The 19,079-nt window shown below is 34.7% G+C and overlaps 2 protein-coding genes across 3 annotated transcripts in view; one reads left to right on the top strand and one right to left on the bottom strand.

Annotated features, from left to right (window-relative positions):
* The window catches only part of LOC149777514 (splicing factor, suppressor of white-apricot homolog), a 60,506-nt gene extending 59,221 nt beyond the window's left edge, over nt 1-1,285 (top strand). For both annotated transcript variants that reach the window (XM_089942100.1, XM_089942101.1), the window contains exon 17: nt 46-1,285. In XM_089942100.1, the coding sequence (XP_089798226.1) occupies nt 46-129 (84 nt within the window). In that variant the 3' untranslated portion in view covers nt 130-1,285. The remainder of the gene's footprint in view (nt 1-45) is intronic.
* A 2,915-nt stretch (nt 1,286-4,200) lies between these two features.
* On the bottom strand, nt 4,201-18,958 carry LOC149777513 (uncharacterized). Its single transcript, XM_089942098.1, has 4 exons — nt 18,817-18,958; nt 11,965-12,091; nt 8,718-8,842; nt 4,201-5,182 (listed from the first exon to the last, which is right to left on the bottom strand). Exons 1-4 carry the CDS (start codon nt 18,949-18,951, stop codon nt 4,226-4,228), a joined length of 1,344 nt encoding a protein of 447 aa, XP_089798224.1. The 5' UTR covers nt 18,952-18,958; the 3' UTR covers nt 4,201-4,225.
* Between the last annotated feature and the right edge of the window lie 121 nt (nt 18,959-19,079).

The raw sequence follows: 19,079 nt of genomic DNA, 5'->3' as shown, positions 1-19,079 counted from the left end.
ATACAATAATAAATTCTGATAAGTTTCTTAATGTGTCTTTCTTAGGAAATGATCAAGAAAGTGCGTGCAATGATCAAGGCCAGTCGACAAACAATTTTGCAAGATGAAGAACTTCTGGATGTTCCTTGACGATTCGTGTTTCCATAGTGATCCAGGATAAACTTGAACTTCAAGTATAATGTGTATTGGAGTTGAACTGAAACTTTGAAACATTGTAATTTACTGAAGTAAAGGGCTTATCTTTTCTTGAACCCCTTAATGTTTTTCTGATTTCATATGCTTTCGCTTCCACTGTTGATAAAGTTGATTGAGAGTACTAACAATATTACAGTATTTTTATCATGATTCAATTTCAGGTGAAATGCAGGCTTATTCATTGGTACGTAGACCGATTGATACCTAAAAATTTTGCCTCCTACATTATCATACTGAGAGTATTTGAGAAATATTCATGCCCATGATGTTTGATTTTGCTCTGCAAATGTATTAATTTAACATCTAAAACCAATGACCATAAGACCTCGGCATGGATCAGTGCCAATGTACCATAAATCATTGATGCCATATTTATATATATCCAAGTATCGAAGACCCAAATCTGTTGGCACATTATGCAGTGGAAGATTGCAGTCCTCCCATTGTTTTAGAAGATTTTCTTTAATTGTTGGTTGGATCATCAATATTTAGTTCTCTCTCTGCTTTTTGAGCTGACATATGTTACATACTAAGTTTTCACAAGCTTTCCAATATCTATGGTAAACTTTTCAAGCTGATGGCTACATTAAGATAAGTGTCCCCGGGTGGCCGAGTTGTCTAAAGCGCTCACTGTTAGGGATCACTGCCATCTCACCTCTGCATGGATTCGAGTCTCGGGTTCGGTCAATGTGGGTATGTGAGAAAGCTTGCCAGTAGCTTCTCATGGGTTGGTGGTTCTTTCTGGGATTTTTCCCAGGTTCTTCCTCTACCGTTAATACTGTCTGCTGTGTATAGCCTATCTTGTGCTGAAAAATGGTGTTAAACCCTACAACATTAAAATAATAGGTTTTTTCTTTAAAAAATAAGCTTTGTAAAAAATATTAAATAAAGAATATAAAAAGCACAGAATGTTTCATATGAGTTATTGTGGTTGTATATTAATTGTCTACATGTATCAGTACTTCAAGGGTATTTTGACAAAATCATTGATGATTTGTCTTGCATTCATGCCTTGTAGACATTTTTGATAAGGAAATAAATTATATTTGCTATTATATAGCAATAATTAATAAAGCAATCATTTTAGAAACTTTTCTTGATTTTTATTTTGCCACCCTATATTTTAAGGATTTTAGATCTTTTAGCTCTACTGGCTATAGACCAGAAAAGCTTATGGTTTGGTCTGTTGTCTCTGTCCATTCCTTAGCACTTGTTATCACCACTCCTCCTAAACTACATGGAGGATTGCAATAAAACTTTAGACACACGCATTCATCCCATACTCTAGTTAGTTCTCACTAAAAGTGGTACTGCTGACACATCCAATATTGCTACTGTGGTGGTCATCTTGAAAATTATTTTATTGCTACTTCTTCTGAATGGATAGTCAAATGAATATAGGGTTTTCACTAAAAAAAACCTTATTGTGATGTCTAGTTGGTCCTGAATGAAAAAGGTACACGTCTGATGTCTACTATGGCAGCCAAATTGAAGATCTTGTTATGGTGGCGCTCTACAGTTTCGTATTTTGCATAGGGTTAGAATTTTAAGGAAAAAGAATTTCCCATGATTTCTTCACTGGTTATACTGGCTATATAATAAAGACTTTGTATATCTTAGGTGCTGTTAAAAGAACTTTTAATTCCCTTTATTTTGATATATGATTGATGGGTGTAATTTAGGTTCTAGAGTATACAGCTTGGGTTCACTTAAGATGTGCTCGTATAAAAAAACTGCTAGCTCCGCATGGTCATTTTCACTTCCTGGACTTCAGAGGTAAATTGTAGAAAAAAGAGCCGATAACTTTTTTTACTTTTCAGATATTTTGTAATTGGTTCATTGCACTTTCAGCAAATGCTATTGTCTACTTCAGCAAAATTCGTTTTCCCTATTTTAATAATTGCTAAAGTTAGTGTACTTTTGATTAATTCTGGTTAATTTGTCAAGCAAAGGGGATCATCCATTTTGTTGTAGTGTGTGCTTAGATCATGTACAATTTCCACAAGTACAGTATCCAAAGAAATGTCAGCCACATTACATAAAAGTAACATAGAGGGTATGCCAACATTATCTCCATTATGCATGTTACAAATGCAAACAACTTCACCTTACCTACATCGCTCTCTCAAAAGTACAAAATAACTGGTGAGCGCCCCCATTGCAAGTAGTCCCGAGCAGAAAGTCATATTGAATGGGTTTTCACCATAAGACTGTGTATGATGTCCAGTTGGCCTAATGCAAATGGTGCCAATCTGACATCCAATATGGCCACCACATAGTGGTCATCTTGAAAATCTTATTATCAATAATATTTTTGAACAGATGGTTGTATCAAATGAGGTTTTCACTAAAAGGCTTCTTATAATGTCAGCTTACTCCTAAAGAAACTGGTGCTGATCTGATGTCTCATATGGCTGCTATGTTGGCCAAAAGAAAATCTGGTTACTTCTTGTCCTGAATGGAAAGTCATATAGACATGGTGTTTTCACCAGAAGTCTTCTTATGATGTCTGGTTAGTCCTAAATTAAAATATGTCAGTCTGGCTGCCACAACTTGAAAATCTTGTTATTACTACTTTCCAGAGTCAGTGCTCATATCAGCATGGGGTTTTAACTAAAAGACTTCTTATAATGTTTTGTTGATCCCGAGTTTAAATGGTGTCGATTTACATCCAATATGTGGCCATCTCAAAACTCTTCTCTTTGCTACTCTGCTTAAATGGAAAGTAGTTTTGATGTAGGATTTCTCCTTCAGATACATTCCCTGATCACATTAGTGTCAAGGATATAAGCCTGCTATCTCCTAAATCTAGCCCTACTAAAAAGACAAATTCAAATTTTCTGTCTAATATACACAAAGGGCTAAACTTATTCCCATTATCTCCCCTTGCCACTACCAGGCATCGCGTTTTCAAGTTTTGCTTCTGTACTGTAAACTTTGTACATGATACCTCCCAACATTCCACACCATTATCAGTATCAAAATTATCTATACAGCCAGGAATTTGGATTTGTGTGATTTAATCATTCCTCAACAGGTTGTATACATCTTTTTATGCATTTTTCCAAAATTGGGTGAATTTCATTTTCTTTGGACAGATACATTATCAGATTCAGTATTCTAAATGTTATGGTGTTTGATTTTAAAAGCATGGGAAGGGCAAGCAGTGTTATGTTGTTTAGTCTTAAAAGATTGGGAATGGCAAGCATTTTTCTAATTGTTGTGTTGTTTAATCTTAAAAGCATGGGAAGGGCAAGCAATAGTCTAATTGTTATAGTATATTTTAATCTTAAATCAATCTTTAAATAGAGACACTTGAAATTAGTACGGAATAACAGTCTTAAACTTTGTGACACTTCTTTATGTGGCCAACATTTAGTACAGAATAGCTGAGAATGCTTTAGTACTGAATGCTTACCTTTGACCTTATGTTATTAATATTAATATAGGGGCCCAGGTAGCTGAGTGGACTAAAGTATTTATCTTTACTGATCACTGTCATCTTACCTCTGGCGGGTAATGTTCACATCCTTGTGGGTTCGATTTGCTGGCTTATCCAATATGGGTATGTAAGAAAGCTACCAGTGGTTGATATCAGTGTTTACCCTGTGTTCTTCATTCAATTTATACTGGTCACCAGGTAAAGTGTTGGTTGTAGATATCTTTTGCTGAGTATTGGTGTTAAACCAACAACAACAACAACACAATGTTATAGAATTTGAAGCCACCCTAATCTGAAAGTTTACAACATGATAGAACTTAGCTGTAGAGTTTCTTCATTGTGCATTTTACTTGAAAGCGTCATGTTGGAAGCTTCCAGATTTTAGTGACCTTCCATTTTTAATGTCAAGAATCTTAATTGAAAGGTCATTGGTCAATGTCTAGTGCCAAGGTGTCATCAGCTAAGCATAGAAATGACTGTTACAGAGGACTGTATGTATTAGATGGAGTAGATTGGGTAGAGGCTTAATGGATAAAGAGCATTTTATAAAGAAAACAACACAATTTGAAGAAGAATTTATATTTTACTTCAAGTTGCATATCTCAATCTGGAGTACACAACATGGGCTACACCAGACACCAGTGAGTTGCTTGCAAACTCCAAAATCAGCTGGACAAGAGGGTAAAATGGTAACTGAGATTCCCTGATCACACTTGAAGTCACACTGGCTCGAGGCTTTTTAACTTTTGGGCTGTAGTCATGATCATACTCGAAACATAATAAATCCGTATCATGGCCAGAGTTTTCAGAAATTCCGAGCCAGTTTATTAACAATTGTTTCATGAAAGATGGAAAAAGTGTATCGATTATGATTTGCGATGGAGGTAGATTATCAATTGCATTTATGTTCTCCTTTTTGAATAGGTCAACTCTTTCAGCTATTTGACTTTCTAGACTGTGAAATTCCTTTCCCAGCCAATCACTTATAATTTGCAACAGAAGAAATTTATGCTTTTCCATTCCAAAGGTATCCTGATTATCTGATGCTGCTCCTGCTGTGTCTGATTTTAGCAGTGTCAAAAAGTCTTCCATCATTTGGAAGAATACAAGTCCACAGTCTGGCAGTAATTTGTCATCTGTGGCAAAGTTGGAAATGCATTTCAGATAGTCAAATGTAGTTAATACATGACATACAATATGATGTGAGAGATTGTCGACATTTGAAATTTGAGTCTGCACAAAATCCACCAATTTTTCAATAAATTCACCAGCTATAACTGAATGTGAGTCTGAATCAATTGTCACCAAATCTTTTGCTAAATTATTTTCTTTGAACTTACAAGTGTTGTGATAATTTGCAAAAGGTGAATTTGATGCATGAGATTCAGTTAGTGAAATTTCTGTGGAAGTTTCAAAATTTAAGGTATCATCAAAAGTACAGCTTTTTGTTCCTGAATCACAACCGCTTGACAAGTCAGCAAAATCTAAAGCAGCAACTCCCCTTTCCTCTAATGGTGGCTCATGGAAGTGATCCAACCAAACATCCTGAAAATAGACATTGTAATATAGAGACAAGCTTCAATAGGTCAATTGTTGCTGGAATATATGCTGAGGAGTAGATAAGCACCACTGAGAACCAACTATTTATTGGTGTGTGTGTGTGTGTGTGTGTGTGCGATATGGATTTTTAACATAGCTTCTACAATTTTTCAGTTATATCGCTATGATGTTTGCAGTGTGGCAGTTTATTGCGATGTCTAGCACTAGGGCATTATTCCGCAGACATGTAGCATCATGTCCTAGCCAGTTACATTATCCTGAAACCAGACCGACCAGTCCTAACACTATTAATGCTGAGTCCCTAGCTTGGTCAGAGTTCAAACCTGCGACCTCCTGCATCCGAGGTGGAAGTTCTAACCACAAAGTCACAAGAGTGGTTACTTAACTGATATAGTGTTTCAATGAAAATCTCATGCTGATGCAAAAATGGCATTCAGAAGAAATAAGAAAGATTTTCATATGGCCATCAAGACGGCCATTTTGGAGACTGGATCTTCATTAGTTGAATACAGGAACACATATATATATATATATATATATATATATATATATATATACACACAACAATTCCATAAACAGAAGTGATAACAAAATTTTAAAGATGGCTGCCATGGCCATAATGTTGCAAATCTAATCAACATAGTATTTATTTCAAAGAAACAAGATATCATAAGAAGTCTTTTAGTTAAAACCCCAAGTCTGTATGACGATTAGTTCAGAAGATGTAGCTACAATAGTACTGTCAAGACGGCTATTATAGCAGCAATAATGATTGGTACCATTTTCGTCCTGAACCATCAAGAGTAGAATTAGCTATAATAAGACTTTCAAAAGTTGAGGTTTTTCAGTGCCATTTTTTTTGGCTGGTTGGTTAGTTTTAAATGCTACCTGCAGCACTTTATTTGACTGTATCATGCATAGGAAATGGGATCTTAGTATCTTTCCATGAGGTGATACAGAGGCAGTCAGCCTAGTTGAAATATCATAAGAAGTCTTCTACTGAAACCCCATGACAATTTGTTTGGGAATAGTGATAACAAAATTTATAATCATTACCATTTTCATTCACAACCAACTACATGTCATAAGAAGTCTTGTAGTGAAAACTCTGTCACTAAGGCCATCATTTAAGAAGTAACTACAACCATGCTGTACATACAGATTTCAGATCAGTGCCATTTTCATTTAGACCAACCAAGACGTCTGAAAATCCACTTAAGTGAAGTAGTAATAACAGGATATGGAGGCCATGCTGAAGGTCACATCAGCACATGATCATTTAGTGCTAGCTAGACATTGCAAGTCTTTCAATGAAAACCGCATATCAATAAGACTATCCATTACAAAGCAGTATCAATAACAAGATTTTCATGATGTCCACCATTGTGGCATCTTGGATGTTACATATAAAAATCATTGTCATTTAGGACCACTTAAACACAGTGAGAAGTCTTCTAATAGAAATATGACAAACTGAATCTTAATTCTGGCCCATGTAAATGTCACAAGTTTTACAGTGAAAACCGTATCGATATAATCATCCTTTCTTAAGGAGTAGCAATCAAAGATTTTCAAGATGACCACCACGGTGACCAGGGTGGATGTCAGGTCAGCGCTAGTTTCATCAAGAAGCAATAAGAAATTAGAAATCTTTTAATGAAAACACCACGTTGAAATGATCATCTGTTTTGGCGAGATGCAAGATCACCACCATGGTGATTGTATTAGATGATAGACTGGAACCTTTTTCATTATGACCTAGTATACATTACTGAAAATGTTTTCATTAAAACCCCATATTGATATGACCATCCACTGCATACTCCTCACAGTCAGCTACCTTTCACTGATAGGACAATACCATAGCTAGAATCCTATAAATTTGGTTGTAAAATACCACCTTGAGAAAACTCTACTCTCTGATAACTTTGTGATACTTAAGTTTGATTGTATTAATTATGGTTTTTGGTCTTGCATACCTTTGGTGCAATATCTGAAGATTCTGTATAACATGCTAGAGAAAAAACTATGATTCTTAACTTACAGTGATTGAACATGAAGCAAATTCTGTTTTAAAGTAGCACACAAGTAGATGTCATAATATACCAATGATATCACAATGTGATGAATCTGAGTCATCACATTTAGTATGCTACCTTTACACTTATTCTTGATGGGATTTCATGGCATGAATTGGGAACAAAGAGCCACCCATTCAGTATGTACGCAAAAAACTGACAAAGCTTGACCCCTCCCCCTCCCTGTACACATGCATACTTTTTTACACACACCCCACCACCTAGGTATGTACGCTTGATGCACCCCACCCCACACCCCAATTCCATAGAACGGTCTATATTTAATCCATGCAGAAATGATAAAGGATTAATATTAACATGTTTAATAAAACATTCTGGCTTCATCAAAGAAATAAGCTGCATAACTTTAAAAAGTTTGTCTAGTGTCAACTAAAATTCGAATGCAGACTGAACCCAGTTGGCAGGTTATGTATTAGACAAATTATTATTGAGGGTCCCCCCCTTGTTTCCTATGCATATGTACATTATAAGTAACCGCCCCCCCCCCATGCAAGCGTATGCATTTGGGTTACCCCCCCCATCCATGCGTACTTACTAAATGGATGGTCCCCAATAGTAGGAACCAGTCAAACTTTTCTCTGACTAATCCATGGAAACATGGCAGTGAGATATTCGGAAAGAGCAATAACACTGGCAATTACAAGATTTTCAAGATGGCTGCCATGGTGGCCATATTAAATATCCGAGGAGCTCCATTTTCATTTAGGAACAAGTAGACTTAGTGATGAAAAGTTTCATGGCAGTTATTAGTAGTTTGTGCTAAAAGATGGATGAAGCATAACAAACACTGGACAGGTCATGACCAATAGAACTACAATCTTTGAGATGACTGTTAATTCCAAGACACAGCAATAGTTGCAGCACTTAGATTGTTCAACTTCTACTGTGTGCTCAGATAAAAGCAACAATCAGCAACTATGGTAAATCTTAAACAATTTTTTTTGTTTTGCATGAAAAAATTTGTATTTTAATCCTGTGACACATCACTGTGCTTCAGAAATGTTATTTTCTTCCCTTTCACACAAGCCAAAGGCATGTGTTTTTAAATGAAAACCTTGCCCCAGATAAAGATCTTCTGGTCCTGAAGTGCTTGTCAACAAATAAATAGGCTTTTTGGACTGGTAACTCTAAGAAGACAGGTTGTAGTTTTCAAGCACCATCTATTATTTACAGTTCCAAACCAACATTGAAGAGTTGCTAAAAAGCAACTCAAGAGTGCAGGAAACCCCCCAAAGAACAGCAAAGAAATTTTGCTGAAATGACATCTCCTAGTTTTCAAAGGACACACACGAGGTGAAGATTTTATTTTGGATTGGTATGTTCAACATGGTGTAAGGTGCATTAGCATGATATATACTGGAAGTAATGCAAACAAACAGGCCATTTCTTTAGCAAAGAATGTTTAGGGTGGCAAAAGTTACCTTGAGGTGGAGGAGACAGTCTCTTTGAACCTCTGGAGAGTGAAGATCAAACACCACATGGAACAGTCCCTGGATGCTGTAGAACCAGACCTCATGGCTATTGTTGATGCCATCCAGCTTAAGACCTAAAATTGAAGCGTCACACTTGCATTCTAACACATGCGAATATAATGTGCTTTCTGATCTGTCAAAAATCAAACTTTGTGGCTATAAAATCTACAACAAGTGATGCCGCAAATTTCCTGGTGTTGCAGTTTTGCAGAGAATCATGTTTAAGCAAATTTTCTACATAACTGTTCAAAATGTGTTAGAATGGACACAAGAGTATTGTGTTAGAGGTTTTGTGAACAGAAGTTTCTGGTCTTGAAGACATTAACACTGTTCTACTGTTGTAATTATTCATTTTCTATGACTGATCTATCATAAAACTTAATTTGCAACAGTAATCCATCATAATTAAGTCCTTAAATACTCGAATACAAAAGTGTATGTGTGCTTTTCCTTTATTAATGCCAGATATAGTTTTCTGATATCTTAATGAGTGAAAAACCCATAAATTAAAAATATACAGCACAGGAAATGAAAATCAGCTATTTTTTTTAATAAACCAATTTTGCTCCTGTCAATCTAATCTTAATGATTAAAAATCACCCTTAATCCCTACTCACAACAAACTGAATTATAGTAAGAGGTTTATAAAAAAAAGTAACAACTTGGGAGAAGTGGGGTTTGGTGGGAAGGTAAATAGAGTGTAGGTGGGTATTTGCAGTGTGGATGGGTTGGTACAATTTAAGTAGAAAGGTAGTGTAGATGGATAGGTACAGTGTAGGTACAAGGAACATTTTAGATGGGTAGGTACAGTTTAGATAAGCAGGCACAGTGTAGGCGGGTAGGTACAGTTTAGGTCGGTTAGTGTAAGCAAGAAGGTAATGTGTGTGTGTGTGTGATTTGGATTTTTAATGTAGTTTTAAAACAATTTCAGTCATATCACTATGATGTCTGCAGTATCACAGTTTATAGTGATGTCTAACACTGGGGCATCAAGCCACAGACATGTAGGGGCCCCGAGTGGCCGAGTGGTCTAAAGCGCTCACCGTTCTGGATCACTGCCATCTCACCTCTGTCTGCATGGGTTCGAGTCCAAGGCTCGGCTAGCGTGGGCATGTGGGAAAGCCTGCCAGTAACTTCTTGTGGGTCGGTGGTTCTTCCCTGTGTTTTCCAGGGTTCTTCCTCCACCAGTTATACTGGCCGCCATGTATAGCCTATCTTGTGCTGAAAAATGGCATTAAGCCCTAGAACAACACAGATATGTAGCATGATGTCCCACCCAGACACATTATCCTGACACCAGGCCGACCAGTCCTAACACTAACATCTTAATGCTGAGCGCCAAACGAGGCAGCTGTTAGTACCATTTTTATGTCTTTGGTATGACTCGGCTGGGAATCGAACCCACAACCTCCTGCATCCGAGGTGGACGCTCTAACCACTAGGCCACTGGAGCGGTCAGGTAATGTTTAGGTACAGTGTAGATAGGCTGGTACACTTTAGATAGGTAGGTAGTGTAGATGGGTAGGTACAGTGTTGGTAGAGTGTGTGTGTGTGTGTGTGTGATTTGGATTTTTAACAAAGCTTTAAAAAAAAATCAGTCATATTGCTATGATGTACATTCAGTGTAGGTGGATAGGTGCAGTGCAGGTTGGTAGGTAGGTAAAGTGTTGGTTGTAGATATAGGGTTTAACAGCACATAACATAATAATGTCTATCCATCTGAAACTTCAGCTTTAAAAATTTAAAGATAATGAATTGTCAGAAAACTTCAGAATGATACCCCATTCCAAATAAAGATACATGTACCACAAGATAAACGACAAAAGGTAAAAATGTTGACATGTTTTAAAATGTCAATTAGATTTCTAAGGTATTTTGCAGCTTGGTATTAATTTCTGTGCTTTGCATGCTCCAATGTGTCAGCAGCGACTGTACTAATGTGTCAACAGCGACTGCCTCCAATACACCAACAGTGACTGCATGCAATTTGTCAACAGTGAATGCCTTAAATATGTCAACAGTGAATGCCTGCAATGTGTCAACAGTGACTTCCTCCACTGGAAGAAAGTTATACTGAATTCGCTGAGTGCCGGATGATTGCTATCAGAATGAGGCAACACTAAGTGACATTCATAAGCCAATCATTATCTCATTCAGTGTGTCTGTGGTGTGTGTGTTTTTGTGTGATTTGGATTTTTAACACAGCTTTAAAAAATTTCCAGTCCTATCTCTATGATGTCTAAGTGTGGCAGGTTTTAGTGATGTCTCACACTTGGGCATTATGTTGCAGACATGCAGCATCATGTCCCATCCAGTCACATTATCCAGACACCAGGTCCTAACACTAACCTCTTAATGATGAGTGACAAGCGAGGCAGCTGTTAGTAGCCTTGGTATGACTCAGACGGGGTTCAAAACCTTGACCTCCCGCATCCAAGGCAGAGTGATGGTTGTTTCTGGTGGGTGACTTTAGCTAAAGGAACATTTCAAATTTAAACAGATGAAAGCAATTACAACTGTTGCTGCATACACTACTGGTTTGTGCAGAAAAGACACCTGTATAACATAACATCCCACTTGGAAGTTTACAGAACTTGAGAGTTTAGATAGTGAATTCATAGAATCAAATTAATAATAATGTGAACTGTAATGGTATAAGCTTGCTTTAACACCAGAAATATGCATAAGTTCTGATCAGAGCCCAACTATTCAAAAGCTTATGAAAAACAAGACACTATCAAAAAAGAAAATTGTTTGATTATCTTTTAGTTGCTGATTTTAAATTGATTAACAAATGTAAAGACTGGTCGGACACTTTTATTTGCTGATCTCAAAAAGATGAAACAAATGTGAAGACTGGTCTGACACAGTCCATCAGCAGGACTGATGGTAAGTTCATGTAGTGTGGGCTGTTATGATTAGTTTGTCTTATTCCTGTTGATTATTATTTTAATGAAAATCTCAGATGAATTAACATGTAGACATTTTCCATCAGCAGGAATGATTATCATTTTATAATACCTGTAATTTTAATTTGCATTATGCATGTGCATTTTTTTTTTAAATGCACCTCCGGGTCTCAAATAATTCATGAGAAGACTGGTGTTATACTCTTAATTACTTGGAACAGAAACACTACTTTATATTTGTATTTTCTTTTTCCAATAAATTTACTTTACAGTTAAAATATACTTACCATTTAAAACCAATTTGATAGCAAAGCCATCCTTTGCATATCTTGCATGAATTCTTGGTTGATTTTTCTTAGCTACTGAAGTTCCGTTCAACACATCACTGGCAAGAAACAGAGGGACCCCTTTGCACTAAAATGCAACAAAGAAAATAATGCACTATGATACCTATTTCAAAAGTAAGAAAAACCGTCTTTGACAGTGATGTCAATTTCAATAAGGATGAAATTAGAGAAAATAACTTGAATACTGTAGATGGTGCAAACTGGCTGACTGACTGACTCTTTCACAAGTATCTACCTATTTGATCCAAGATCTGCTTACAACATTCCAGGTTTTTCAGAATGGGCTCCAATCAAGACTTAACAGCCATTTGATTGGTCTAACTTAATACTCAAATTTCTTCCACTGGATCCCTGGATTCAAGGCTTAAGTTGATATCCAAACGGAATTTCTGTTAGCTCATCAATTATCTGGTAACCCCATAACTGGGATTTAAGAGTTAGAGTTTAATTATTTTGTCAAATAACTACATAAACATTGCAGTTACACAAGTAACATAATAGCACAAACTCTCTCTCTCAAATATAAAATATGGGTATTCCATGTGTACCTTCTGCAATGCATCAAAGTCAGCTGAGTGGGTCCTTTCAAAGCTTAAAAGGCAATAGGGTGCAAGCTGAAGAAATGCTAATTGCTTTACATAGTGACTGGTAAGCCAATATGCAGTGATCTTGGAACTTGGCAAAGTTTATGTAGGCATGGTAAAAGGCTACAAGTACATACTCACTAATAAGTCTAGTCAGACTGCAAACAACAAAGATCTTTATCTGCTGTAGCATAATGCACCTGCAGATCATGGTCTATGTTGTTGGTTCTACTGATTACTCCTAACAAACTATATAGACCCAGATCTGATGGCAGAATTGGATCTGTGCAATTGCAGTTCAGTTGGACTACCTATATGCTTGTATATATATGGTATGTCTTGTACCAAGTAAGTAGCATGTATTGACCACTGAATGTTCTCTTTTTAGTAATTCTTAATATTACTCCTAATGAACAAATATGTTATGAAATCAACCATGATGACAGGCATGTAAAGTTATTATTATTATTATTATAATTATTATTATTATTATTATTATTATTATTATTATTATTATTATTTAGCCAAGTTAAAAAGACATAGAACTAAAATTATTTTGCAGAAACTACTGTTTTTCTTTCATTCTATGTGACATTTGACCTGTTGATCCCAAAACTGATAAGTGCCTTTCTTTTCTCAATTGCGGGTCATGAACAAAGTTTGGTCATTGTTTGTGGCATGGCTCCTGAGTTATTTTGTGGAAATGGTTTTTTTTAACTTCTGTGACCTTGACATTTGACCTTTCAACTCTAAAATCAGCTGGTGTCTTCCATGTATGAGCCATCTATATAGTTTTGTCAAAGGCATGTAGTAAATAAGAAGTTTTGTGAAAAATATTTTTTCTTTCTTTTAGGAGGAGGCATAGTTATTAATGGCTCAGTGGTTAGTGTGCTAGACTAATGACAAAAATGCTATGGGTTCAAATCCCATCTTTGGATTAGCCTGAGTCAGATCATGTTATGACACTAGACAAATCACTTCACTCTGATTGCCTCATTACTAAATATACCTTTGTTGCTGTGCTGTAAAACACCAAACTAAACTAACTCCTTCCTTCAGTCCTTGTAATCCTGACGTTTTTAACCAAAAAGGAACAGGTATCTTCCTTCTCTCAGATGTAAGCCATCCAAAAAGTCTGTTCAGAACAAGTGAAAATGAACTCAAGATATCATGCAGAAACAAATTTTCTTTGAAAAGTGATTATGATCTTAGCCCTGGACCTTATGGCCCCAAAATCAATAGGTGTCTTTCTTATATCAAAAGTAAGCCATTACAAAGTCAATATATTGTGTGGAACTGATTTCTTTTTCAGTGCCTGACAGCATAACCTTTGACCTTTTACTTAAGCATCAGGCTTAACAAACATTTCTTGGAAACTGAGTGTTTGGATGCATTCAGAATTAACCTAAAATATGTGTTTCCTTGCCCCATTTCAGGTGAAAATAAAAATAATCTCCTGTAGTCAGTGAGTTACAGGACAGAAGTGATAATAAAATGCAAACAATCAGAAAAAACAGTACTTCAGAGATATTGCTTTTCATGGTCTGCTTTACTATCATATACAAACAACTTCCAATAATCTTTATAACATTTTGCTAAATTTTCTTTTCTTTGTATGTCACTGTTATTTCCTATAAAAGCATTTTCTACAACTAGGTATTGTTTCAAATATTATCAGCATTGGAAAAATATTAAAGGGAGATAACCACTCTCAGGTCAGTTCATTTACCTATTTTTGAGATGCCTTCTTTAACTGATAAAACTGACATGAAAGGGCAGTGTATATACTTTGTTACTAATTTTAATATGAACATAAGGTTTTATCTATTTTTAGTATATGTAGTATAGACAATTTGGTAACATATAATGGTAACTGTGCCATAAGTATGGAGTGATTTAAATCACTTGAAGCCAAATTTCTGATTAAAAATTATTTTGCCAGCAAGTAGAGTCATGATTGTCAAAGATCCAATGATAGTGAATATGGATCAAGCAATGCTCAATAACTGAACTCTGATGATGAAGTGTAACAGTATACATATCTTATATTAGAAATAACATTTTCATAAGATAGAGGTTTGTCATGAAACAAAAACTGATATACCTATAGGATACAGCACTGCAAGACTAAAACTGATCAATACTGTATACCTACCATTCAGACAGCTTGGAATAAAAGAATGATTATTTAAGTACAAAAATTAAACATCAAATGGATGGTTGTTTTGAGAATTGGAACAGAAGTATGCTTGGATAATGGTGAAGGCCCCTAATGAAATGATACAGACTGATCTCATTCCCTCTCCAACAAAACAACATGCCAGTTTTTCTTTCAGTCTATATGACCTTTGACCTATTGATCCCAAAATTGAAAGGTCACTTTCTTGTCTCAAATGCAGCATCCAATTTACAAGCCACAAAAAAGTTAGGAATAAAAGAATACCTATTGTTTAAGTTTAAAAATGGATATATATTTTAAAATATCAATATCCTTGCACCATAAAAGCATTTGTTTTACATAGGAAAATAACATGCATGTGCTACAGTGCTAAAAACTCCATGGGATCATGTAATATTAGTCTACATTAGTACTGAAACGAATAACTCGGCAGTAAAATTAGAATACTCTTTTGTAAATATTTTACTGCAAATTTGGCATTCAAATATTCATTTGTTTACCTAGCTGTCTGCTAAATATTCTATTTCTGTATGATGCTCCTGCTGAAATTTCTCTAATGCTGTTGATCACATATATTATGAAAATACTATGTGTATTTCAATGTTTTTCCAGTTTTTGTATTGTCATCCATATCTAATCACATTTTGTCCAGTATTGAAAAACCTCAAAGCCAGTATGCTTTCCATCAAACATGGCCAAATCTGGTTCAGTCTTTTTGTTTTGGATTTAATTATACAAAAATTTTCCATGTTTAGTAATGACTGCAATATTAGATTGCAGAAGAACAGCTTTCGTATAAATCGAAAAGGCATTCAAGGTAGTACATTTTCTGTCCAATTTGTTCCAATTCTGTCAAGTGGCTATTTATTAAATTACTTATGGAACTTATGCAATTCAGGTATGACAAGCCATGGCAAAGATATTCTGATGCGAATTTAACACTCGATTACATGCTATCCTCAAAGTGTATATTATTCACATAACACTGGATTCTACACATTCCCATCTTTATCTTTTAAATATAAAATGTGTATCACAAATGAGATTTAGTGTAGTGAACATGGTTTCAAAGTAAAGAAACTTTAGAATTGTTCAACTTTTTTGAATGTGTGCTGTTGAGACCATCTTGAACATTTATGATATTTGTAAACAGACACTGTTAACCAGTAGTTTAACACCGTATTGATCAATAAATCTTCCCAATCAATATAGTTGCTATGATTTACAGTTAGCAAATAAAATAATCTAAATTGATTTGGAGCCTTTATTGATATGTTTCAAATACTGTCTTGATGCTTGACATATATACAAATTCATCAAGACAATCGATTTTCATAACCAAATCAAAATCAGTGTATCAAATTTGTCAAATGTTAGAGTTTGCTAGTTTATTATTACTGGTGTCTTTTTATAATAAACCATTCAGTTCAAATTATTATTATGATTATAAATTGTAAATAAAAATAGCTGTACTGAATATTCATGCATTATGCATGCTATAAAAATGACATAAAATTATATATTTTTATATAGTTCAATAGTCAATATTTGCTAATTAATCATTCTCTATGTTAAAGTAAACAGTTAAAAATAATTTAAATTAAATAATAGCAATTTCATCAAGAATGAAAATTACACATTCCCCTTTTGAAGTTCCCCCCCCCCAAATTTTACTACTATATATATATATATATATATATATATATATATATATATATATATATATATATATATATATATATATATAAATTCTGAATGGATTAACCAGAGATATGACTTGAGAAAAGAATAGATAATGAACCAAGTATATGAAAATAAAATTAAATATATATATTACATTATTATTATTATTATTATTATTATTTTTATTATAAAGATTATTATAAAATCCAATCTTTGAAATGGAGTTATAGTACTTGAAATCAACACATTCCTCAAAGAGAACTGCTAGTGAACTTATTAGTGTGATTTGAAAGTTGGACATCAAATTAGATACAGTGATTCAAAAACCTGTGGCAACAAAAATCACCAGTATATTAAACCTCTTGGAACAATTCTTTGAACCAAGAGCAACCCAGCTAAATCAAGCTCAAGTAGCAATTAGTGTAAAATCAAATAGCATTGAATCTATATTCGATGAAAGCATACATTTATAGTTATGTTTACAAGAATCAGAGATGAAAAAATATGCATAATTTTAAATGAGAGCACTCATGCTGATGAAAGAAACAGTTAAAGTAGAAAACCTTCTTCGGCATTATTTTCGGCAAAGCCTAAAACTAAACAGTAACAAGCTTGAAAATGAAAAAGTGAACAAGCTAAAAAAGTGAAATCATTAGAAAACAGAACTGGACATTACTCAGTACTCTGTGGAAAATGTAAATAAAATAGAGAGTAAACAAAGAAAAACCTTCGCTTCTTATCAGACTGTGAACAATTAGTAAATAAGCAAAAGATGATGAAATGTTTCAAGATTTTCTATTGTTGGTAATGGTAGCTCAATTTTACAGCGAACTGAAGAAGAAATTTAAATGCCTTTTTAATATGATGCTCTATGTGAAATTTGACCGAAACAAGTGAAGTGTCATTAACTACTGAACATACATTTTTTGTAGGTATGTTTTATTTTTAACTTGTACATATGACATTTCTTAAAAATTATAATTTGGCATAATGTAAAATTTTACTAAAATAAATCTGAATTGACAGCTGCATTTCTACTATCTTTTACATGTATGAAGGAAGATATATGTATGGGAAAAAAACAGGTATTATGTATGAATTGAAATACAAGACATGACATACCAAACATAAGATAAATACAAAGTTACTCAATTACCTCCAGTTTATTTGACTTTTGTACCAGTCTGTATAGTCTGAATATATCTCCCCATTTGTTTGTACCTTCCTTCCAATTCAAAAAACGAAAAGCACAAATTAGATAAAAGATGCACTGAACTTTGTTCAATTACTGATTTATAATTTTAAACCTGATTATGAACAGGATTGCCCTAACACCTTATTGTCTGCACATTTTATTCCAAACAGAAGTTTCCAGTATAAAAGACGACCTTGATCGCTGGTCATTTTCCAGATCCTGGACAAGTCTATTGTGAGTGAAGGGGTGGATGTACAACTACACATGTATGTACACAGAAGGTAAATACTATGTCATCTGCTTCTGACATTTACAATGTCAAATCAAGCAAAAGAAAATAAAGACAACTACAAATTTGCCCTTCACGTGGATTTAACAAGCAGTATAATTTCTATGTTCATGTTAGCAAAGGGATAGAACTCTAAACTCTCAACATTATGGTAATTTACAGAATTAACCACCAGTTACTAAATAGGATGAACTATGTTACTCTCTTGTCTGAGGAAAATAGACTTACCCATAGTGAACACAACATGGCACCGTGTTAGTATGGAAAGTCTGTTTAGCATGAAAGGTCAGTCAAGGTTAGAAATTATAAATCAGTGAATGAATTGTGTAAGTTCTGTGCACTTTTTTTTTTTTAATCACATTAAGATTTCCTTTAATGAAATCGGTAGTGGTGTACAAACAAATGGTGAGGTAATTTCAGAATATAGTACAATTTCTTCTCAACAGCTGGCAATTCCCCGTTACAAAATAGCCCGCAAAAGAAACTTGTTTAAACGTGATCACCCAGCTTGGGTGGCTGCATTTAAACATGTCAACGTACGTAAGGTTTAATTTGCCGCTAACTATTTTTCGAGGAATTTATAAAATAATCTTCAATGGAATTTTGATGGACAAGGAGCGAAATAAAGTGACTAAACGCCATTTAGAGGCATGTGTAATTATATTCTCAAAAATAACACTTATAGCTACAGAAAGTTACTCAGAGCGCGTACATGACCTATGTGAGTTGTACTATAGTTGTATTGACTATAAAGGTGCAAAAAGACCGGAATATTCTCCAGATACAGTCCCATGTTAAAGACTTTCAAGATCTGGGTTTAGTGGTTTGCGCGTTATAACTCTATAAAACCACAGACATTAACCTGGGATAGTGAAATCGGTAGACTGATCTTGGTTTTGTCAACTAGTGACAAGTAACGAATCTCATGTCCTCCTAGATTACAGGAAGGGGGCTGAACTTCCACTGCATACACCACAGTTTGTGACGTGGCAGCCATCTTTAAACAAAAATATTTACTCCGTTCCTAATATTTTAAAATTGAAAGGTCACTTGCGAATTCATATAAGTAGATTTACGCATTTCTAAATTTAGAATAGTTGACTAGAGTATAATAAAGACAGAAAT

The sequence above is a fragment of the Sinohyriopsis cumingii genome, chromosome 18 (genome assembly GCF_028554795.1).
Source record: "Sinohyriopsis cumingii isolate HCF-2022 chromosome 18, ASM2855479v2, whole genome shotgun sequence".
Lineage (NCBI taxonomy): Eukaryota > Metazoa > Mollusca > Bivalvia > Unionida > Unionidae > Sinohyriopsis > Sinohyriopsis cumingii.
This window is presented reverse-complemented; position numbering and strand designations above follow the sequence as displayed.